The sequence below is a fragment of the Bidens hawaiensis genome, unplaced genomic scaffold (genome assembly GCF_021521415.1).
Source record: "Bidens hawaiensis isolate Kalapana, Puna unplaced genomic scaffold, B.hawaiensis_p1.1 tig00005663_1, whole genome shotgun sequence".
NCBI lineage: Eukaryota > Viridiplantae > Streptophyta > Magnoliopsida > Asterales > Asteraceae > Bidens > Bidens hawaiensis.
The window spans coordinates 211,247-235,786 of NW_027491369.1; the positions used below are offsets into that span (position 1 = coordinate 211,247).

Genomic DNA, 24,540 nt, shown 5'->3' on the forward strand with positions numbered 1-24,540 from the left:
TGATCCCGTGTACTTTATAGTTAAAATATTTTTCTACTTATGTAGTTGTTTAATTTTATACCTGGTTACTTGGTCTTGATCGTATCATTTAACGCTTTAAAGGATGTTTTAAAACTTAATTGCAAATTGTTCAAATTATGGGGTTTGTTTTGTAAATTTTAATATCGGCGAAGTTATCCATAACTTCGCCTGCGATAGGCGAAGTTATCCATAACTTTGCCTGTATAACTCTGACCCTATATAAAGATATTTTTCTGGTCAAACTTTTCATTATTTTCAAACCAAGCGAACTTGTCTTCCTGTAACCCGGCGAACTTATCGTAACCCTAAGCGAACATATAGCATCGATCAGTCTGTGTTTTCTTTCTCAGTTTCTAATCAGAGTTATAGGTGTGTAGTGTCGATAGTATCATCTAATCACTGTCCTTAACGTTAATCAAAGGTCGTTTCGACTCGATTCGCGACCTCGTATTTCGAAACCTAACCACCCGATTTTCAAACCTTTTTCACGTGGTCGTAATCATATTAATAGTCTAGATCATCTCAAAAACATGTGTTTAACAGTCTGCGATCTCCAAATTGACCAAATCACATCATTTGAAAAACTGAACTGTTGCCGATTCATATTCGGCGAAGTTACAGTTTAGGCGAAGTTATCCGAAACTTCGCATGAGCTGAGGACTAAGAAGCGTAATGATCGAGACGATGATCCCAATGCATCGAAAGGTGCAGGTGGAGAGTTGCCAAGAACTGAACAAGCTCTTGGGACTTCCACATCCCAGGGGGAGTCAACAAGTGCAGTTGGCGGTTCGGGTGATGATGTGGTGGTCGTGGATGTTGAGGAGATGGATGATGAGTTTATAGGTGATGATGATGTATTACCAGTTGAAGAGATAGAGAAGATTGGTGCGGAGATTGTTATTGATAATGAGATAGAAGAGGGAGAGATTGTGGAGGAGAATGTGGAGCATGAGATTCCGGATGTTGATAAGGCAGATATGAGTAAAGATATGGGAAGTGATGAAACGGAATGGGAAGAGCAGCCAAGATGGAAAGAAGGCTACGCTCAGTGGTTCGTAAAAACGAAGAAACCGGCAGTCCCTACTATGTTTAAGAAAAGTTACAACATTAGAGGTTATGCTGAATCGAGAAAGGGGATTATATGCTGGATATATGATGAGCAGTTGAGGCTCTTTGTGATTAAAAGGTATGATGGTGTTCAGTACTTCAAGAGGATGTTGAGATCGTTGAACACGTTGCCTGAGTGTGAAGTGAAGGACTTAGCCAGATTGGGATTGATAAACAGGAGTGATGATAACATGGCTAGAGTCATTGGAAAGATTGTTTGGAAGGAAAGTATAAAAGAGAAGAAGTTCGAGCTGTTGAAACCACAGAAAGGAAAACTTATTGAAGACAAAGATAGAGGGTTGAGAGCAGATGGCAAGCCTTGGATGATCATGAAGTATAAGCCGATCCGGTGTCAAAAAGAAGTGCCGATGAAACAAATGCCCAAGGATGTGCTGATACGTGCATCCAAGATTAATGTGGGAAGCGCTTGAAAACAGATCGATACTACCTTCCAGCTATCGACTCCGGAGATTGTATCTTTTCCACCTCCAACTCTTACTCCAACGGAGGTCGTGGCAAGATTTATTGAGTCGACGGTTGTAGCGACTGCCGGGTTGTCAGTGACGATACCACCTGCGGTTATGTTTACGCCTACTTCTGAGGTCCCAGTTACATTGGAAATCCCTCCTCAGTACACTCAAGATATATCACATCTGAGGTTTGATTTCGATGCAACCTTATCCGACACGGAGTGAATAGCAGCACTTGAACGGGTCGTGGCAGAACAATCAAGGGTAAATATTATCCAGACCCATGCTATTCAGCGCCTCGTTGCAGAGAAACAGATACAGTCGTCCCTGCTGATAGAACATGGCAAAATCATTGATGCTTTGAAGGAGTTCTTGGCATCTCAGGGGGAGACGAGCTGTAAAGGCGATGAGCTGAGGACTAAGAAGCGAGATGATTGAGACGATGATCCTAATGCATCGAAAGGTGCAGGTGGAGAGTTGCCAAGAACTGAACAAGCTCTTGGGACTTCCACATCTCAGGGGGAGTCAACAAGTGCAGCGGGTGGTACAGGTGATGATGTGGTGGTCGTGGATGCTGAGGTGGATGATGATTTTATAGGTGATGATGATGTATTACCAGTTGAAGAGATAGAGAAGATTGGTGCAGAGATTGTTATTGATAATGATATTGAAGAGGGAGAGATTATAGAATAGAATATTGAGCATGAGATTCCGGATGTTGATAAGGCAGATATGAGTAAAGATATGGGAAATGATGAGACAGAATGGGAAGAGCAGCCAAGATGGAAAGAAGGCTACGCTCAGTGGTTCGTAAAAACGATGAAACCGGCGGTCCCTACTATGTTTAAGAAGAGTTACAACCTTAGAGGCTATGCTGAATCATGAAAGGGGATTATATGCTGGATATATGATGAGCAGTTGAGGCTCTTTGTGATTAAAAGATATGATGGTGTTCAGTACTTCAAAAGGCTGTTGAGATCATTGAATACATTGCCAGAGTGTGAAGTGAAAGACTTAGCCAGATTGGGGTTGATAAACAGGAGTGATGATAACATGGCTAGAGTCATTGGAAAGATTGTTTGGAAGGAAAGTATAAAAGAGAAGAAGTTCGAGCTGTTGAAACCACAAAAGGGAAAACTTATTGAAGACAAAGATAGGGGGATGAGAGCAGATGGCAAGCCTTGGATGATCATGAAGTATAAGCCGATCCGGTGTTTGAAAGAAGTGCCGATGAAACAAATGCCCAAGGATGTGCTGAAAGATCTGAAGTGGTGGTATGTAGATTGTGAAACAGCTGAAGCAGTAATGGAGGACGAAGATGAACAAGAGCTGCTGAGAGTATATGATCCAATGCATCTAGTGAACTTGTCTCAAGCTGATCTGCAGGTGCTGAATGAGAAGAAGATATTTTATATTCCTGCTTGGAAAGACGAAGCGAGGAAATATCAAAGAGTTGTTTCGGTTTGTGTACGAGAAGGAGTTCATGCTTGAAGACGAAAGATCCAAGATTGTTGAAGATTACAAGACACGTGTTTGAAGATAAAGATATGAAGCTACTGCCAAGGGGGAGTCTGTTGGTGCATGATGTCAGTAGTTCAGTATACAGTGTCTGTAATCGAGTTAGTTGGATTAGTATTTTGTATTAAGCGAAGTTAGCTCACAAGTTCGCTTTTATAGGGTTTGGTGGGGAAATAATGCACCCGCGGGGTGTCATTACTTTCCCGGTCACACTTAGTGATGGAGTTCACTCAAGAATTGAAGAGGTTGAATTCTTAGTTTTACCGGCAACCTCTAAACATGATATTATCCTCGGACGAGAGGCAATTGGTGACTTCAATGCCCATCCATCCACAGCTCATGGAGCAGTAGGGGTCCCGACCCGCACTGGCGTGGCAATAATCAATGTTAACCGACATTGCTACACAACTGAAAGTTCAAGGCTGAACAAAGTTTCCAAACAAAACCAGAGGACTGAACCGGAGAAATGGGTTCTCAACAAGAAATTTCCCGATCAAACCGTAGTAATTGGTCCGGGAATCTCTGAAATCGTCCGAACTTTTCTGAAACAATTATTGACAATGAATATCGACATTTTTGCATGGAAACCCGCGGACATGACAGGTGTCCCGCGGAACATTTCAGAGCAAAAGTTGAAGGTGAATCCGTTGATCACCCCAATTGTGCAAAAGAAGCGAAAAATGGGCCCCGAACAGACAAAAGCCATGAACGAGCAAGTGCAAGACCTTCTTCACCCCGGAATCATTCGAGAAATCAAATACCAAACATGGGTGGCTAACCCGGTGATGGTCCCAAAAAGTAATGGAACATGGAGAATGTGTATAGATTACAAAGATCTAAACAAGGCATGTCCGAAAGATTGTTACCCACTTCCGGAAATTGAGTTAAAGGTGGATGTTGTGGCCCCATTCAAATTCAAGTGCTTCCTCGATGCCTACAAAGGGTATCACCAGATTCATATGGCGGCTGGTGATGAGGATAAGACAGCGTTCCGCACTGACCAGGGCACATTCTGCTACAGAATGATGCCTTTTGGGTTAAAAAACGCGGGGGCCACGTATCAAAGGCTGATGGATCAAGCCTTCAAATGTCAGATAAGTCGAAACCTCGAAGTTTACATGGACGATTTAGTGATCAAAAGCATCAAAGAAGATCAAATGCTGAGGGACATAGAGGAAACTTTCGAAACACTAAGAAGTATCAACATGAAACTCAACCCAGCAAAGTGTTCCTTCGGGATGGAGGAAGGGAAGTTCCTCGGGGTAATCGTTACAGGTACGGGTTTCAAAGCTAATCCAGACAAGGTACAAGCTGTAGCTCGCATGCTATCCCCCGCATCCCTCAAAGAAGTCCAAACACTCAACGGGAGATTGGTAGCATTAAATAGGTTCCTGGCAAACCACGCTGCTAAATCTTACCCGTTCATCTCAACATTAAGGAATTGCCTTAAAAAAGCACAATTCAGATGGATTCCGGAAGCCGAGCAAGCATTCCAAGAAGTCAATAAGTGTTTAATGGAATTACCCACGTTAACTGCTCCACACGCGGGTGAATCATTAACACTATATTTGTCGGCATCCGACATTGTCGTGGGGGCTGTCCTATTGACGGATAGAAAAAGTGTCCAAACTCCGATTTATTACGTCAGTAGAACACTATCGGACCCGGAAACAAGATATTCGATGTTGGAAAAGCTGGTTTTGGCACTGGTCTATGCCGCCAGACGACTCCGCAGATATTTCCAGGGTCATCCCATCAACGTGTTAACCGGGTACAAACTCAAGAATGTGCTGAGTAAGCCTGAATTGTCCGGTCGACTGGCAAAGTGGGCCATAGAATTGGGGGAACACTCAATCGAGTATAAACCAAGACCGGCAATCAAAGGACAAGTGCTGGCGGACTTTGTCCGGAACAAGGACGAACAATAACCTCAAGCACCTCCGGAACAAGGACAAGTTTGGTCATTGTTTACGGATGGAGCTTCAAGCAGTGAAGGATCAGGTGCAGGTTTAAGGCTAGTCAACCCCGAGGGGCATGAATTTACATATGCCATCAAGTTGGACTTAAAAAGTACCAACAACGAGGCGGAGTATTAAGCCTTCTTGGCAGACATGCGGATAGCGAAAAAGCTTAGGGTGAGACACTTGGAAGCACGCGTGGATTCTATGCTAATTGCGGGACAAATAAATGGAACATATGAAGCCAAAAATGATGTCATGGCTTCTTATTTGTCACAAGCGAGGGTCTTGATTCGCCAATTTACCTCCTTCAACGTTATTCACATTAAAAGGATTGAGAACAAATCGGCGGACGCTCTTAGCAAGTTAGCTTCAACAAATTTTGAGCATTTTATCAAAGATATTTGTGTAGAAGTCTTAGACTATCCATCCGTTCCCCAGAATCAAGTCTTGGTAATTCAAATAGGCGTTGAATCATGGATGACGCTAATTAAAGCTTATCTATCTTCCGGAGCGCTTCCAGCTGGGAAAGCTGAAGCTCGGAAAATCAAACACAAAGCTTTGAATTACCAGTTGACTGATGGTATCTTGTACCGAAGATCATTTCTTGGTCCGCTGTTACGTTGTGTGAACGCGGAAGACGCAAATTACCTCATCCGGGAAATTCATGAAGGTATCTGTGGACTTCATGCGGGTCCAAGAATGACAGTTGAAAAAATCATGAACGCATGGTATTACTGGCCTGGAATGAATTTAGACGCTGTGCAAGAAATCAGAAAGTGCGATTCTTGCCAGCGTCATGCCCCAAATACCTTGCGTCCAAAGAACGAACTGATTCCGGTAACATCTGCCTGGCCGTTCCAGAAGTGGGCTATCGACATTATGGGACCTTTCCTAGAAGCCCCGGGACGAGTCAAGTTCCTGATAGTTGCCATTGATTACTTCACCAAATGGGTAGAAGCCAAACCAGTCGCCTCAATAACGGCATCGAGTGTTAAGAAATTCCTTTGGGAATTCATCATCTGTCGGTTTGGTCTCCCGCAACAGTTGGTAAGTGACAATGGGACCCAATTTGCTGATAGCGGATTACAGGAATGGTTAAGAGAACTTCAGGTAACCCAAGTTTTCACATATGTAGCTCACCCGCAAGCAAATGGTCAAGTCGAAAGGACCAACAGAACTATCAAGGAAGGAATTAAAGCGAGGTTGGGTACTAAACGGACCGGTTGGGTTGACAAGTTACCCCATGTACTCTGGGCCTTCCGCACCCAGAAAAACTCTAGTAATTCAGAAACGCCGTTTAGCCTAACTTACGGCACTAAAGCCATGATCCCGGAAGAAATCGGGATCCCATCCGCGAGGGTTCTGTTAATCAACGATAACGATTGCGAACTCCGGATGAATCTCGATTTGCTCGAAGAAAGACGAGAATTAGCATCGATCAGCGAGCACAATTACAAAAGACAGCTTCAGAAATACTATAATTCGCGAGTTCAATAATGCAAATTCGATGCGGAAGACTTTGTCTTCCGCAACAACGAGGCATCCGGACAGGAGCCTCCCGGAAAGTTAGCCCCAACTTGGGAAGGGCCTTACAGAATCAAACAAGTATTAACCAAAGGTGCCTACAAGCTGGAGAAATTAGACGGGACTGAGATTCCTCGGACATGGAATGCAGCACAACTAAAGAAATGCTACATGTAGTGCTCCTATTTGTCTTTTATTTTCGGCCTGCACGCCCACGTAGTACAGTAATCATGTAATTTCTTTTTCTAAGAAGGCTTATGCCCAATATATGAGAAATGTCCAGTCAATTCCATGTTATTTTGTTAAGTTGTAATCTTTTATTGACAAAACCGAAGTTCCGGATAGGCACTTATACTATAATGCATAAGACAAAGTGCACCGGGAGAAACACAAAGACTTCTTATTATTGATCAAAAGAGATTACAAAATAGGAAGAAAGATTTACAATGGAAAGTACATTTATGGGGCGACATTTTCGCCTCCCGCTGTATCTTCGGCTCTTTCGTTTTCTTCTTCCTCAAGATCTAGCAACTCCTTTAGTTGCTCAATGGCATCATCCTTATCTACAAGCTCCGATATATGATCAGAGAGGGAGAATTTCAGAGTATCATAATCCTTGGTTTTCTCGATAAGGATGGAAGCGGTATCCACACCAGCCAAGACATACTCCTCCAGAACTTTACCTTCGGAAGCAAAATTATAACCTTTCTCAAAACCCATTTGCCAGCCTGCTTGTTCGGAAGCACGGAGGAGTATTGCTACACAGTTCCAGAGGTCGTCACTATTCCGAACATCAGTAATAACCTGTTGAAGTCATAAATCTCTGTATGAACACATACACGTGTAAATGAATTATGGCAGCAAAAGATTTAGTACCTTGGGAATTGCCGTCGACAGAAGCCATTTCTTGTCCGCCTGAGCTCGGATAAGATCCATCTTATGATTAGCACACTCCAGCGCTTGGTCTCGACTCTTAGCATTAAGGTTGGATAAACGTTTGTCCTTGGCTACTGAGTTGGCTTGAAGGGTCTTAATCAGCTCAGCTTGGTCGTCTAGCTGTTTCTGAAGAGCGACCTTAGCTTCCTCAGCAGCAAGCTGTGCGGCTTTCGCCACTTCCATAGCTCGATGACTGTCTCGAGCATCAGTTAATGCCTTGAGAGCCTCCTTCTTGGCATCAACCAAGTTCCGCTCGGTTTCCTCCAACTCATCATTCATAGCTTACCAATCCCGGCGAAGTTCTTGATTGGTAGACACAGCGTTGCTACATGATAAGAGTTGGAGTCAAACAGATCTTTGCTAACGCGACGGCGTTGTCGTTCCTTCTCTCCAGAAGGAAGACTTTCATCGAGATATTCATGCAAACATCCGCATCATTCAGTACCGAGTTCCATCGTAACGTCCATCGGGGATGATACGGAGCAGTATCTTCACCCATTTGAGAAGAGGAAGTTTTCCCTCTGTGTCTAGACACATTAACCCCACCCTGATCTTGGAGATTGTGTTCATCAGGGGGTGGAGATGTGGGAGGCTGCTCAAACTCACCAACCGCTTTTTCCCTGATCGGAGAAGAGTCTGATAGGTTGATCGGCTCTTGAACAGTGTTGAATGGAGAGGTTGGCGGAGTCGGAAGTGGTACAGTAATTGAATCCTTGAAACCTGAAATTTTCAAGGCAAAACTTTATTGGCTATCAGTAAGTGACAAGGTCAAAATATAGCCATAATGGTTTAAAACCTAACCTTTGGAAGCATCTCGGGAAGACAGCTCTCGAAGGCGAGCACCCAAGTCAAGAACCCGGGTATTTTCCCCCTTCTTCTTCTTTTTCTTAGGCGCAGCATCGGAAGGCTGCGCTTTCCGCTTGCTAGCAGCCTTAGAAGGACCCGCATCCAAAACTTGAGGCTCACCCTCGACGGATTGAGGACCACCTTCCTCATCTGTTGGCGGATCGGTGGGGGTCTCTAGGTCGTGCTTACGGGTCAAACCTACAGTGGAAGATGAAGGGTTAGTAGCACCTATCGGCAAATCCCCTTCACAGAGTGATGACCCTTCGCTGGATGACAGAAGAACTATCACCCCGCTCGAGGTGACGACGGCTACAGGGCGAGGTTGAAAAATACCTTCGCATTTTCTGACAAACTCCTCACCTTGGGCATACATTGCTTCGGAGACAATCGGTTCCGGAGTAAGGGTGGTAGAAAAAAGGAAATTCCTTTCCGTGCGGTCCAAAAATGGTACGTCATGTTGGGCAATGGGGCGGCGTACCATCATGCCACCCACCTTGTCCATAAGAGTGGAAAGAATTGAACCCTCGCCTGAAAAAGAGAACGTGTCAAACAATGTAAGTTGAACAACCGGAAGGATATAAATGCAAACTTACTCCCATCGGAATTCTCATAGTAAGGTTCCAAGGTAGGGAATGGCCACAAACGGCTCATCTTGGCGTGCACCATCGCCCCCTCATGAATTGGGCGCATGGGCGTCGAAACCTTGGTCAAAGTAAGGTACCAAGCAAGCCCTTTGTATTCAGAAGACGGGATCTCTGGCAATTTGTCCTTTGGCTTCCGATGGATCATTGTAAACGGGATAACATCTTCCCGGATCCAGAAAACTTGGGATTTCCACCCATGAATGCTGCGAAGCCATTTAAAGCCAATAACCCCCTTCCCGGTGGTAGCAAAACTATACCAACCTTCCTGGAAAGTCATTTTGTAGAAAACGGCAAACATGCCGATGGAAGGATCATAGTTATGTGCTTGGCAGCAGAATTCGAAGTGGCGAATCCTGAGCATCCCAAAAGGGTGAATTTGGGATAAATGAATCCCATACGCTGTCAAGACCGATCGCACGGACTTGGTTTCGGGCAACCGGAAGTTCCCGTTGGTGAAATGGTCCAAGTAAACAGCCATCTTCCTCGCTGGAGGCGCCGTTGCAATGGCTCCGATTGACGGACGTTCAGCCTCCCATTCAGGAGGAAAGTCGTACACGTTTTTAACGTCCTCGAAGTCTTTCTCTTTAATATCACACCCGACTTCAGTATTAGTGGGAGGATTTTTCTTCTGGGTAACCATTTTATGGTAAATGATATGAGACGGATATACGAGAGAAGAAGTTCTTTGGTATAAGTAAGAGAAAAAATATGTAAGTGACAATAATGGATTGAAGATTTCAAGGCCTATTTATACCCATCGCAGTTAATGCGACCGTCTGACTAACAGAGGAAAGAGAAAAATCCGGGCCACAGGATGGCTGACACGTCAGGCAAGAGATTCGAAAAAGTGTATACAGGCTGTCAAGTGGAAGATTTACACGTCTCGTCAACCGTCGCCTATACCCTCTTTCTGCCACGTCATCAGCTCAATCCAAATTACATAAGTACAAAAAAATTCAAAAAGACAAGATATTTCACAAAAGAAAAGATATTCAAAAAGACAACCGTCGCCTACATAAAGTTTCTTTTCATTCAAAATGGTGATCACAAAAAACATGAAAATAAATTGCAAGCCAAAATTTTAAACACCTACACCTATCCTATGGGTTAGGAGGCATTGTATTTTCCGGAGCAGTATGAACCACATCTTCCGCCTTGTCATCATCGGACTCATCATCATCAGATTCGTCATCAATATATACCCGCAATTGATTCACACCATCTTCAGATGAAGCAAATTCCGGAAACATATTTTGAAGCGGGAAGACAAGGTCATCATACTGTTAAACCCGCGTATCCAACTCTTGCTTTGCGTCGAGGCCATAGAGCGGGTGACTCTCAATAGGTCGTCCGGATTGGGCAAACGCCAATCCTTCGTCAAAACCTTTCACCCGGCCAACGCCCTCCGAAGCAGTAGTTAGGTTCACGAAGCAATCGGTAAGCTCCGTGCTCCTCTTGATATGACGAATGACCTGATAACAAAAAGCGTAAAGAACATGTTAGCACGAAACCCAAAATGCATAGACAAAGCAGCATACGAAGAAAATCTTACCGAGTCAAGGCCACGGTTGAGGAAGTACTGCCTCTCCCGTTCGGCACGTTCCGCCCTATCACGGAGCCCCTGTAACTCGGCGGAGGCTTGGTTGTTTGTTTCAGTGTGAGACTGCAAAAGGGAGTCGTATGCAGATTGCATTTCAACAATAGTCTTATCCTTAAGCTCGGACTACTCCCCTTGCAATCTCAACGCTTCCTCGAGCTCTTTGGCGTCCTGACGAGACACCTCGTCCTGTGCCCTCGCTAACTCGTCCTTATTCTTTTGAGTTTCAGCTCAAGAAGCTGCAAGAGTGGCGTTAGACCTTTCACAGGCCTCTTTCCAACTCTTAGCAGCTTCAGCACTCCGGTCTTGCTCCAACTTAAGAGCAGCTTCGGCATAGACTTGTTTCCATTTTGCCGCGACCGCTTCCTTCCGCTGTTCCTCAGCTTCTCTCTCACAATCTTCACAGCCTCGGAAGCTGCACCCAGTTTCCCACCCATAGTTCGCCACTCCCGCAAGATTTCTTGACTACAAGCTAAGCTATTAGTCAAAGAAACAGCTAAATCAGTATGAAGTTCTTGGCGGGAGCGAGTTTGTTGATACGCTATTTCAGCAGGTGGCATACAATGTTCAACAAAACTCATACGGGTCTTGGGGTTAGAAACCCGAGATCCATTGACAATGTCCCAAGACGGGATAAACAAATCATAGTCTCCTCCCAACTGAACGTTCTCGAAGTACTGGGAGCTAGAAGTCTCAAGACGAACAGGAGTAGAAGAAGATTGTTGAGGGTCACCCCGTGATGAACCTCCCCCAACATCATGGACAGATGGTCCAAAGAAAAACTCACCCCCCCCCCGCCCGACACAAAGGGCGAAGAAGTAGAGTAAAATGGCTGGGCAGGTTGCATAAGGGGTTCATCAGCCCTTAAGCCTTTTGTAGTGACTTCAGGGTTATTTTGTTGAGAACCAGTGCCATCCCCTCCTTCAAAAAGATAATCCAAGGGCCTAACAGTCGTCGGTTGAACGCTAGACCCCTCCACAGCCGTTACAACAGGAGGGGTAACAGACTTCTCTGCCTCTTTCTCCAGAGGAGGCGATGGTTGCTTTTCAACATTTGGTTTCGGCGTTGATAGCCTACCAAATGTGTAACCCTTAATAATGGACGGATCTGCATAGCACAATCAAAGTCAGATCCCATTGTCTTGTATAACAAAACGTTAACTCATACAAACTCACCAATCACAGTCCCCAATCGATCCGCAAGGCTGGGCGGTAGTGGTTTCCGCGGACGATGTGTCCGGCTTTTCTTCGTCTTCGGCTCCTTCCGGCCGTCCGAAGCACGAGGACCCGCGTCACTCGCCTGCGATACGTGGAAGGACCTCTTCCGATAGAGTTCTGCTAACAGATGAGAGACAGATGAGACTTCAGTGGCATCATCTGAGCTTTCCTCCTCAAGAATATCAGAGTCGTCACTCGAAACGACGATCACCCCATCAGAGGTCAACATATTAAGAGGCGGAGGGTTTAGAATGTACGCACCTATTTCAAAAATAGCCTCTGAAACAACTGGTTCGACACGCAACTTGGTTGGGAAAAGGAAGTGTTCAGCAGTCCTTTCAAGGATAGGCACATTCTTAGCATCACGAATAGTTTTTCCCACACATCCCTTGCCATCGTCTAAGGCTTCCAACATCGACCCAAAACCTGCAAGTAACAGACAAGTATCAGATAATAGAAACTCAGAAAAAAGGAAGTAAGAATAAGGTAGTAAAAACCCACTGCCATCCAGCTAGATAAAAACAGGCTCCATAAAAGGAGAAGGACACAAACGACTCATACCAGCCCACACAAGGGCTTATTCCGGAAGCGCTCGCATTGGTGCAGGTGGGGTAGTAAGTTTTCGAAACCAGTCGCTCTTCTCATGAGCAGCTGGTGTGATGTTGATAAGAGCGTCATTCGGAGAACGGCGAACCATGGATTCCGGTATCACATCCTCGGAGATCCAGAAAAATTTTCTCTTCCAATCCTTGGAGGTCGCTTCGGTGACATTGCCAATAGTCCTATCTGGCAAGCTATGGCAAGTAAACCATCCATTTCGATTCGCCATCTTGTAGAATACAGCGAATCGGTCCAACCGGGGCACTAAGTCATATTCCATACACACAAACTCGAAATGTCGAATTCGCATGACGGAAAGTGGATGAAGATGGGATAAGTGAATCCCAAACGCCTTAATCACCCGTTGAAAGAACTTTGTGACAGGAAGGCGGAAATTCCCATAATCAAAATAATCGGCGTATAAAGCCATCTTTCCTGGAGGTGGAAAGCTGGCTATGGAACCAGCAGAAGGAAATTTCGGTTCCCACTCTGGCGGAATACCATAAGTCGTGATAAGTTTATGGTATTCCCCTTGGTCCCAGCAGACCTCTATTTCGTCAACTTCGGATTCTACAGATGCCATTACAAGAAAACTCGTTACAGTATTGAAGTAAGTCAAAGGAAAAATCAAAGGTTTCAAAGAAAGAAAAAAGGTTAATATTCCGAAGGCAAAGGTGATAAAACTTCAAAAAGAAGTTAACTCTATATATACCCACCGCAATTAATGCGATGAGATATGAACCGTAGAGAGAGAAAAAACCGTCCAGTAACTAATCGCCACGTCACGCGGGAAATTCAAAAAAGCGAAAAAGTTGAACAGTCGGGTACAATTACAGCCGTCATAAACGTCCTGTCACCTGCACACGCGCCTGCGAGTGGGCAACTTGTCCTATTTCATGATTATCCACAATAACAGAAGATATTTTCTACCAACTTGCAGATATAAAAACCCCCCAAATCAACATTAAGTCCAGAATTTCACCCGCATAAAATACTTCACACGGAAGAAACACTGGACTGGGGGGACTTATAGAGGTAGGGTACCAAAAAGACCCAAATACCCTTAAGGACTACCCGCGGGTCACTCAGGAGTCCCTCATAAGACACCCGTGGGGCATACAAGTCATCCGCATAATCATTTGAGGAAGAAACACTTCCATAGCACATGCGGAAGCATCATAGCACCCTCAAAAGTCATCCGCAAGAAGGAATACCCTTCCGCGTAAATGACCACGAGGTAATGCTCCGGGACAGCTGTCAATAACTAATTACCTTCTAGAAGATTTACCGAAATGCTTTCTTGGGCAATACATGATCCTTCGGCCAATCAGCCAATAACACATGGCAAGGTCGTTAAAACCGTGCACATGGCCAATATTCACCCATTAACCAATGATAAAGAGACACGTGTCCAGGTTGTTATACATGCACATGCAACGTATAAACTGAACCAATCACATAAGGACACGCGTCCAGATGGTTATGCAGGTATTTTCTTAAGAGACAGATGGCGCAACCACTTTCCTACCCCCCCCCCCTTCGGCTATAAATACCCTCTCGATCATCATGAAGTATTCATTCACTCCCACTGTATTCTCTCAATTTACTTAAGTGCTTAGCTTCTACAGAACAGTACTTATTCTCACGTCGGAGGGTGGTTACGGGAAGATCCCCCCTCTTGTCCTTCCCGTAACGAGCTCACGGTGTCTGTTTTGCAGGTGTTCGTCATTGGACTTTAGGCAATTGGGTTCATATCGTTAGGCAGTTAACCGTATCCTACCCTGTTGACTCATTGGATCTAGGACCCATACTTGAGGAGTAGATCCGTGTTTCTTCATTTGTGTTGGATTGTTTCTATGAAAATATGTCGTATGCCCTATATAACTAGATGGACTAGTTAAGGCAGTTTATTTATGGTTTCTAATATCAATTGTTTTAACTGTTTAAACAAAGGCACATTTTATCTTTTTGCGTTATGGGTTCGAATGACGTTACTTTTACAAAACTGATTACTAATGTAATGATCTCTTGGTGTGTGTGGGAAGTTTAAGTTGGATGAAGGCAATGGTGACAAGAAGAGGAAAAATAAGAGGAAAAAAAACAAAATTTATTAAAAAAACAAGTCTAAGACAAAATAATATAAGACAAAATAGTAAGTAGTTATAATTTTAAGTGGAAAGAAAAAAAACAATAAAGATGTTTGGAAAAAATTTGCAAAGTTTTAAATTTATAAAATAATGTGTATTTTAGTTATTTGATTATATTATAAGGATACGGGTAAAGACTCTAATATGAATGCTCTAATTTGTTTATGTTATAAACTGTTTAAAACTTGATATACAAAATTCATTTTGCGCCTTCTTATCACAATGCCGCTTTATTTTTACACAGTTTGAATTTTATATAAGCCATCTGAAGATCATATATACGACATTTGAAACATGCTAGTATTAGATCTTTTTTTAAGGCATGCGTAGCAATGTGATTTGCCACTTCATACTAGTGAACCCACTTACAATGTTATTGTAATTTCATATTATCTTTCAATGGTGCAAGGTGCCAGTTTTTTTCCGTTTTTCAGTTTCGACGTTTGCTTGAAATGTATAAGTTCTCGAGGTTCCCGAAGAGGAAGGTTAAAATGTTTCATGCCGTGTGTTTAATTGGTTGCAGTGTGGTGTTTATGGAAGGCTTAGAATAATTTGGTGTTTAAACAGAACTCGATTATTTTAGCTATTGTAGTGTAACAAATTAAAGCTATTGATTTCCTTTAGGTTAGGAGTATATCAAGAATTTTTGATGTCTCTTGAGAGGACGAGTGTAGTTTTAATACATTTATTGGGTGGATGGTCCAATGATTGTTGTCTTGGTTTGATGGTTGTATTACATGTCTAATAGTTTAACTTCTTTTTTTTTTTAAATGTAAATTTTTATAAACAAACGAGAACATCAAAAAAATGCTACCTTTTGTCTACCTCCACAAAAGGTGCGCAGCCACCAACAAAACAAAACAAGATACTACATGATCAAAAATTTACACCACATGAACCAATTAATATATCTATTTTTTGATCTATTTTTGTACTAAAGAAACCCATTTGACTTTATATCTTCAATTATATTTTAGATCTTCACCTGTTTTACCTTCAGACATATAATCATTTCTAGCTTTCCATAGTCTAACTTCTTACTAGCTTGTTTTTAATAAAACATTGTTATTCTTAATCTTTTTTTTTTAATATTAAATACCCATGAAGTTCTTATACGTCCAACTTTAAGAAAGACAATACAACTTTCCGTCCACCATAATCATTACCATAGGTAATTGAGCTTTTTAAAAAGTTTATACAAAAATACAACTTTTAAAAATCTTTTTGACTAAAATATTTTTGCTTGTGATTTTTAGACTCTAATATAATAACAATTTTTATGTATGTAAACCTAAAATATATACATTACAAGTTACAAGCATTTTGTACACGGCATAGACTTATTTTTTACTCATCTTTTTTAACCAACTTGTTTCCGGTTCCCCCCTGGTCCGGCAATTTATCATATGACGTTGGATATATAATAACATAACATGACATCTTATTCTATGCAGTCCTACATTATTACACCCTCCCATTAAACCGCGGATCTTGCGATAAGGCTGAGGGATGTGGGGGGCGCGAGAGGGGGCGCGAGTGGGGGCTCCAGCCAATAATATTGTGACGTGTGGCAGAGAGAGAAACTTGATAAGATGGGTGTTGGTTGTGGTGCTCGCGCCCCTGGCCCTGGTGTGGAGGGGCGCGAGAGGGGGCGCGAGCGGTTTATTTTTTTATTTTTTTATAAATGTATTAAAAAAACGTATTATTAAAAAAACAAGAAATTATTTAAAAAAACACACATTTTTTTGAAAATTCATAATAAAAAAAAAACATACTAAAAATTAAACAAACAATAATATTTAATAATAAAACTAATCTAATACAAGATCACTGATTGTGAAGCTCCCCGTGTATCTCATGGCTCTTGATATTTGCTATGTTATGAAGTTTTTGTTGATCACTGATTGTGGACGGTTGTGGCGGAATGTCACCTTGGTAGTTTTGGCATATAGCTTTGCCCTCGTCTTCTAACGTCATGTTGTGTAGTTTTGGCATATAGCTTTGATCACGAGGTGGTGCTCTAACCCTCGGGAGTCGGGGTTGATGGGCTTGATTTTGCAAGAGATTGACCACGGTTGCGGTCAAAACTCCCCCTACATGAAGAAGCAAATCATCCTCTTCGGAGGAGTCGGAATCAGACGAGTACGACGACATTATTTTTAAAAAAAAAAATTGGGACGATGGGTTGTTTTTGGATTTTTTTTTGAAGTTGTGGTAATTGATTGATATGAAATGGGTTATATATAGGAAAAAAATTTTGGGTTTTATAAAGGAGTTTGGGATATTATATATGAGTTTGGAGATTGAAGTTGTGTTTGATATGGTTAAAATAGGTTGATTTAGGGGTATTATATAGGATTTTGTAAAGGTTTTTTTAAAAAAAAACCCGAGCTCAACGGCTCTTTTGGGTGGGCCCACCAGCTTTTCCTCTCTCTTCTCCCGCGATCACCCTTGCGCCCGCCTGGAAATCCGCGCTCGCGCCCCTCTCGCGCCCCTCTCGCGCCTCGGTGGTGTGGTGCTCGCGCCCCGGGGCGCGAGCGGATGGCCTCACGCGCCCTTTCTCGCGCTCCACACCCCTCAGCCTAAGCCGCTTAATGGTTGGGTGTTTTGGAAAGTTGTGTTATTTTGTCATTTTGTTGTTTATTTTTTGTTTTATTATATTTTTGTCTTTTTGTTGTCTTTTAATTTTATTTTGTTTCTTTGCATTTTTTTGGCTCAAGTAACCTTTTTTTATCGGTTTTGGAAGGTCATTTTGATCGGTTTTCGAAGGTCACAACGAGAAAACAATTTTAAAATTAATAACAAACAAAATAAAACGAACGACTTTTATATAATAATAATTAGTACATAACGACTTATGTTTGTTTTCTTTTTTTGTATGTCGGGTGTAACAGATTTTTTTGTCTGTTTTAAACTAATAACGAAACAACAATTTTAAGATTGAAAACGAACAAAATAAGCATAACGCATAACCAGGTTTATAAAATAATAATAATTAATACATTACGAGTTCGAAAAAAAAAACCAAACGAGTTCGGGCTAAAAGTAACAGCATACAAAAAAGAAATCTAAAATGCGGCACCACCCGCGTCGTCATCGCCCCCCATCTCGTCGAAACGTGGCGCTGGTACTGTGTACTGAGCTCCATGCTGCTGGGCAGACAAATAACCAACCATCCAGTTCACTTGACGCTCTAGTCTCTGTAGGCGGGAGTTAGTGGCCGCATCCAAACGCACGGCGCGATGTGTACGCAGAACGCGCTGCGGGTGCTGATGTGGTGGCTGTTATGAACACGATAAATTAACGTTAATAAGACGAAGATACAAAAAAAATCAACGATAAAATATAACTTACCAGATCACCGTCAACCTCGGCCCCCTGAATATCCACCTCCGGCTCCTCGATTGGCGGAGGCTCAACAAGCAGGACCTCTACGTATGGGCCAGAATTGAAATTAGTGACCAGGTGATACTGGCGCCTAATCTTCTTGACGATTTGCATGCCCTGTGCCCGTCCACGGTCCAGCTCTCGCGGCAGAAGCGGCGGCTTAATGGGTTGGTCTTCCAGTAGGTTCCCGTAGCCCAAAGACAACGCAATCCGCATAACGTACGTGCCACCGACCAATTTCCCGCGGCCCTTCCTGTGCGAGTAAATGGCGAAGTAGTCGCCGAAACAGCGAGCAAGGTTGCAGTGTCTCCCCGTAAGCAGGCATCGCAAAAAAAAGAGGTCACGGAGGTTGCAGTGATCTGCCCCCCCCCCCCCTCCCGTGACGACCCTGTACGGTATGTGTAATAAGCCTGTGTAGGTACCTGTACAAAAAAACAATAAAATTTAATATTATTATATTATATTATATTATAATAGAATATAATATTATAATATAATATAATACTAATATGATATAATATAATATAATATCATACATATACGTGTACAAACCTGTGCAACGGGTCCCTGATGGCTGAGGCTTTGGCGTCTGGCTTGTATTCTCCTAAGGGGGTAGTAGGCCAAGGTGTATTGCTAATCGCCGTCCGAAAACGTCTCAACACGTCATCTGGTGATTCGTGTATGCTCTGCGTGTAAACATGGGCGATTATATCCTCAATTGTGTACAAGCCCAGCGCCCTGGCAAACTCCTCCATCGACAGATAACGCCAATTCCCGAAAATACGGAACCGAACCTCCGCCTTACTGGTATCCGCACCCTCAACCAGGGTGTACAAGCCCAGCGCCCTGGCAAACTCCTCCATCGACATATAACGCCAATTCCCGAAAATACAGAACCGAACCTCCGCCTTACTGGTATCCGCACCCTCAACCAGCATCGGGGCCTGCAAATCTCCCGCCGGGCGTGGCCTGAAACAATATTTACATGTTGGTGAAATCTACTTTATTTAAAAGTTAATTGAAAAGGAAAAATAAATACCTGAAAACGAACGTAGAGTAAAACTCTAACGTGAGAGCCCGGTACGCTCCCTACTCTGCGATAAACAATCTCTCCGACGGTGTATTCTTCCCAACAATTCTTTCTATCCTCTCTTCCGCCCGAACCATATTTATAAACTCCGTAGACAAGGTCGAGGAAGGTTGTGGCTCCATTTTCCGAAGCTGCGTAAACTGGATTTGATAATCGGACTGCGGGTCAAACCTCAAATGCTCGTAATCATCAAGTACTTCGTCCCCAAAAATGTATGTATCCGCCATCTATGTTAACACATAAATATAACTGGTTATTGTCAAACCCGTAAGCCAAACCCGTTTCCTTGTCAAACCCGTAACCCAAACCCGTTTCCGGGTCAAACTGTAACCCAAACCCGATTATTATCAAACCCAATTAAGCCAAACCATTCCTCTGTTTCGGCTAAATCCAAATCCAAACCACAATCCACACAAACACTATCCAATTATCAATTCGTATCATAATCTAATTCACTCTAAATTTGATCTGAACTCAAACCGAAACCAAAATTATAAAAATAAACAATAACAGAGTCTCTAATTACGGATCTACTAATTAAATCAAGAGCAATCGAACAAGGTAACCCAAACCCGTTTATCACAAACCCAAACCCGTTAAACATCATACCCGTAACCCAAACCCGTTTTCTATCCATCCCTTAATCCAAACCCTTAAATCAACCAGTTTGATGAACACCTATATCAAAATAGAGTAAACCATAGTTACCTTATTGTTGCCGTGTCGGAGTTGGTGACGAAGTTCGGGACTATTGGGGGACGGCGAATTAGGGTTTTAGTGTCAAATGTGGTGTTTGTTTGAGATGGAATGTGTAAACTGATGGGGGAGGCGGGTTTGGGTTGTGTTTAACGTCGATCCGCGGCACATCGCTCTATCCGCCACTTAGTAGTTTATATATATATATATATATATATATATATATTTAATTTAACTATCTAAGGTATAAATAAATTTTATATAAAATAATATTATATATTCATAATACATAAACGGATTTATACTAATAAAAACACAAATTTGATATGGAACCAATACTAAATTACAAATTTGAATATATAAACGAATTGAAACTAATAACAATTAACAACACAAATTTTATATTAACCAATAATAAATTACAAATTTGAATAAATACATCAAAAGGCACTGGATATTATATCAAATTCTATACATCAAATTTGAATAAATACAAGTTTAAAATAGCATCAACACAGCAGCTCTTTGTCGGCCCACGGCTACAGGTTTCCCCCACTAGAAATGGTGGATAATCATTACGCCCGGGTATCTCGGCCGGCCGACAGCAGCTCCCCAGCCACCTGGAATGTCAATTCCGGAGCACTCCTAGATACACCGGAACTAGTACCGTAAACAGGTACCGTTATGCCACATATTTCCTCCATCAGCTGGCCCTTGCGATTTATCATGCAAGGCGACTGTTTGTGGGGACACCGAATTCATCAAAGATCGGTGCCATCTTCCTTGTTACATTTGGGAACCCACCCCATGGAGGTGATAAGGGACTTTATTATTACAGAGCTACCAATGCTTCCCGACACAATCACCAAAATCCCAAGTAAAGGACACTGTCGGGATATATGAAGGGGGACTACTAAAGTGTTCCGCCTGCTCACGGCAGTTGCACTGGTAGCTCAAAAGTTCAAAATAGCATCTACATAGTCATCACTATTATTTTTAAAATATATGTAAACAACCGAATGCAAAAAAACAAGGTTGAAAAATATATATTTTTAAAATCTATTTTATATATATTATTAATAAATATATATTTTTATATATATTTTTAAAATCTATTTTATATATATTATTAATAAATATATATTTTTAAAATCTATTTTGTATATATTATTAATAAATATATATTTATATATATATTTTTAAAATCTATTTTGTAATAATAACGGACTCCAAAATAACATCTATGCAGCCACCACTATCTCAGAACGAAATTATTATGGCTGCATAGAAGCTATTTTCGGACTCCGTCGTCATTATTTTCTGCCAAAATGTGGTTTTATCTGGGCCTTTATTTTGTAATAATAACGGACTCCAAAATAACATTCACACAGCCACCACTATTTCTGAAAGAAAATTATTATGGCTGTGTAGATGCTATTTTCGAACCCCCGTTGTCATTATTTTCTGGTGGCGGTGGTGGTTTTGGTGGTATAATCTGGGGGATGTTTTGAGTGAAAGGTTGAGCGTTTATTTTGATTTTGGCGATTTGAACGGTTAGAAACTGTGGGTATTTAACATCTTCAAAAAATAAATTCGATAAGCCGCGGATCGACCACTAAGCCGCGGATCCGATTTAGAGCATAATCCACCGCGGATCGACCCCTAAGTGACGGATCCGATTTACTTTTTGAAGATATTTATTATTATTTTAATATTTATGGTTCTGTTATATTTTTTTTTCTAATTAACGTTTTTTTAATGAAATTTTTTAATTTTTCATAAAAGTTATATTTTATAAGTTAGATTTTTTTAAAAATAAATTATTTATAAGTTAGATTTTTTATAACGTTTTATATTTTTAAATATCATGTTTCATATTTTGAAATAATTTTTTATTTTCTCGAAAATATTATTTTAAAAAATATATTATATTTAAGTTATACATGTTATCATGTTTTATATTTTTAAACAAATATATCATCAAATATCATGTTTTATATTTTAAAATAATTTTTTATTTTAAATTTATTCTCGAAAATATTATTTTAAAAATATATTATATTTAAGTTATACATGTTATCATGTTTTATATTTTTAAACAAATATATCATAAAATATATTTGTTTAAAAAATATGTTATTTTTTTAAATGAACATATTAACAAAATATAGTATTTTTTAAATATCATTTCTTATATTTTTAAATAATTTTTTATCATGTTTTAAATAAACAGATTTATACAAATAAAAACACAAATTTTATATTAAACCAATAGTAAATTACACTGGATATTACATCAAATTCTATACAACGACTAATTCCTAATCATCTTCTGGTTTATTATCAGTTCTTCTGGATAAGCACTCCAAAACAGCATCAACACATCATCTCTTTGCCCCACTGTAAATGGGGTAGAATCTTTAAGCCCGCGTATCTCTGTTGGTCGGAGCACTCCAGCCACCTGGTTATCAAATCCGCCAGTATACACGGGATAACTTTAAATAAGGTACCCTATACAGGTACCGTTGTGGAAGCTCTCGCGATTTACCATGGGTGCCATCTTTGTTGATACAGGAAACCCAATACAGGCATCGGCGCCATCTTTGTTAACACAGAAAACCTCATGGTAAATCGATCGCTCACGTTTTCAAAATAACATCTACACAATCACCTTTTAAAGTTATATATTTTATCAAGTTATTTTTATTTAATAACACAAACATTTTACAAATCATCCTAAATAAACTGGCTCTTCAGCTTGCACTCGCCAAGTTTCCCTTATTTGCATATACTCTTTTATACGATCTTCGTACAAAAACCTCCATTCGTGCGCCACTTCGTTGGCGTATCCTTCCCATTGACGTGCTGGTAGCGGCACGGGGAAATTCCCTTCTAATTGTATGTTGAGCCAATGATTATCCTTAACATTTAACACTACTATTACCGGAATCTGAGATAGTGGTTCCGGACTCATTCTCATTGGGAAGTAACTCTCACTGGAGGTCAGATGGAGGTTGATTAAAACACAGTCATACGTCTGAGCCACTACGTGTCCGTGCCCAGGTAACTTAAACCACCTACTCTTTTGCTGGAATAAAGCAGACGTTGAGCAGTCCAGCGAATCACGAACCGTGTCATAATTACCGGTTACCTCGTAGTTCAACCTTTGGCTCCACCAGGATTTGTTAGTGACCATCTCATTCCTCATGCTTGCTCTGACCTCCTTCCAGTTCTGTTGACGCATGCCTAAGCTGACAGCGATTGCTCTAAAACCGCAATTATCATCTGGCTTTACATCTTTTATTCCTGAAATGAACGGGTATGCCCAGGTGGGAATGAGGTGCCTATAACTTTCTACGATTGGGACGCCCTTAGGGTCACGCAGTAATGGAAAACGAAGGTCGGTTGGAGTCTCATGCTTTTTAGATGAGCGTTTCGGTGGTTTAGGTATCTTAAATCGGGCATGTGACTGAGACTGGGAACGCGAAAAATATTGGGTGGGGGCTTCGGGTGTTGGTTGCTGTGACATAAAGGGTGCGTAGGAGCTGTGTCTGTGGGGATCAATTGACGGAGAGGTAGCGTAGGAGCTGTGCCTGTGGGGATCAAATGACGGGGAGGTAGCGTAGGAGCTGTGCCTGTGGGGATCAAATGACGGGGAGGTAGCGTAGGAGCTGTGCCTGTGGGGATCAAATGACGGGGAGGTAGCGTAGGAGCTGTGCTTGTGGGAATCAAATGACGGGGAGGTAGCGTAGGAGCTGTGCCTGTGGGATCAAATGACGGGGAGGTAGCGTAGGAGCTGTGCCTGTGGGGATCAAATGACGGGGAGGTAGCGTAGGAGCTGTGCCTGTGGGGATCAAATGACGGGGAGGTAGCGTAGGAGCTGTGCCTGTGGGGATCAAATGACGGGGAGGGGGTGTAGGAGCTGTGTTTGTGGGGATCAGTTGACGGGGACGGGGAGTACGACCTGTGTCTGTGGGTATCAGTTAACGGGGACGGGGAGTACGAGCTCTGTCTAGGGGTATCTCTTTTCTTGGCTTGTTGGTTTAGATTTGGATGCCCCCTAGGGTCGTCTCGTTTCTCAGGCTCCTCCTTGTTTGATTTCCATTATCTTTGAGAATAGACTTTTTTTTTGCATTCGGTTGTTTAGTCCTAGAACTTGTTTTTTCACATGTTCCAGTTCCGCTTCATAGTCTGGTTCTTCGTGTCCAACAGACGCCGGACTGAAATCGAGCTTCCTCCAAAAGGGGTCTATGTCTTTTAATGGAATGCGTATATCGTTAATAGTGTGCCAGTTAAGCTTACAAGCACACGACAAGCCCCATGATGTTTGTAACTGGTGGTCGCACTCCGCCCTCGTATCTAGCAATGTGTCAAGCAAGGTCAGCTCTTTGTCAAGTTTAGCGATAGCAAAAAGTGACACCCTGTTATGTAGCTTTTCAAACAAAGTCAACTGATGGTACTTCTTGATCCTAACAAGGGAGTCTTCAAGGGTCGCACTGATTTCTTTCATTTGAGAATTCACGACTTCAAGGGCAAACGCCGCAATAGAGTCTAGCGAGTTGTTCGGCCCCGAAAGGTGTCTCTTCAAGTTTGCGTGTTGGCCCTCTACTCTGTTTGTTGTATGCTCGCCGAAGTTTAGTCGGTCGTCAATCCAGCACGACATGAACTTCTCTTTGTAGGGTACCAACCAGTTGTCATGAATATAATACCAAGCCTCTACAAACAAATAATAAAAAAAAACAATTTAGGCAATGTACAACTAGAATCTAAAATCATGTT

The 24,540-nt window shown here is 41.9% G+C and overlaps 2 protein-coding genes across 2 annotated transcripts in view; both read right to left on the minus strand.

Annotated features, from left to right (window-relative positions):
• Window positions 1–24,540, minus strand: part of LOC143630386 (uncharacterized) — a 181,434-nt gene that overhangs the window by 78,965 nt on the left and 77,929 nt on the right. The gene's annotated exons all lie outside the window — the stretch shown is intronic.
• On the minus strand, window positions 22,493–23,290 carry LOC143630418 (uncharacterized). The gene has a single exon (XM_077099437.1). The coding sequence runs from the start codon at window positions 23,288–23,290 to the stop codon at window positions 22,493–22,495; it is 798 nt and encodes a 265-aa protein (XP_076955552.1).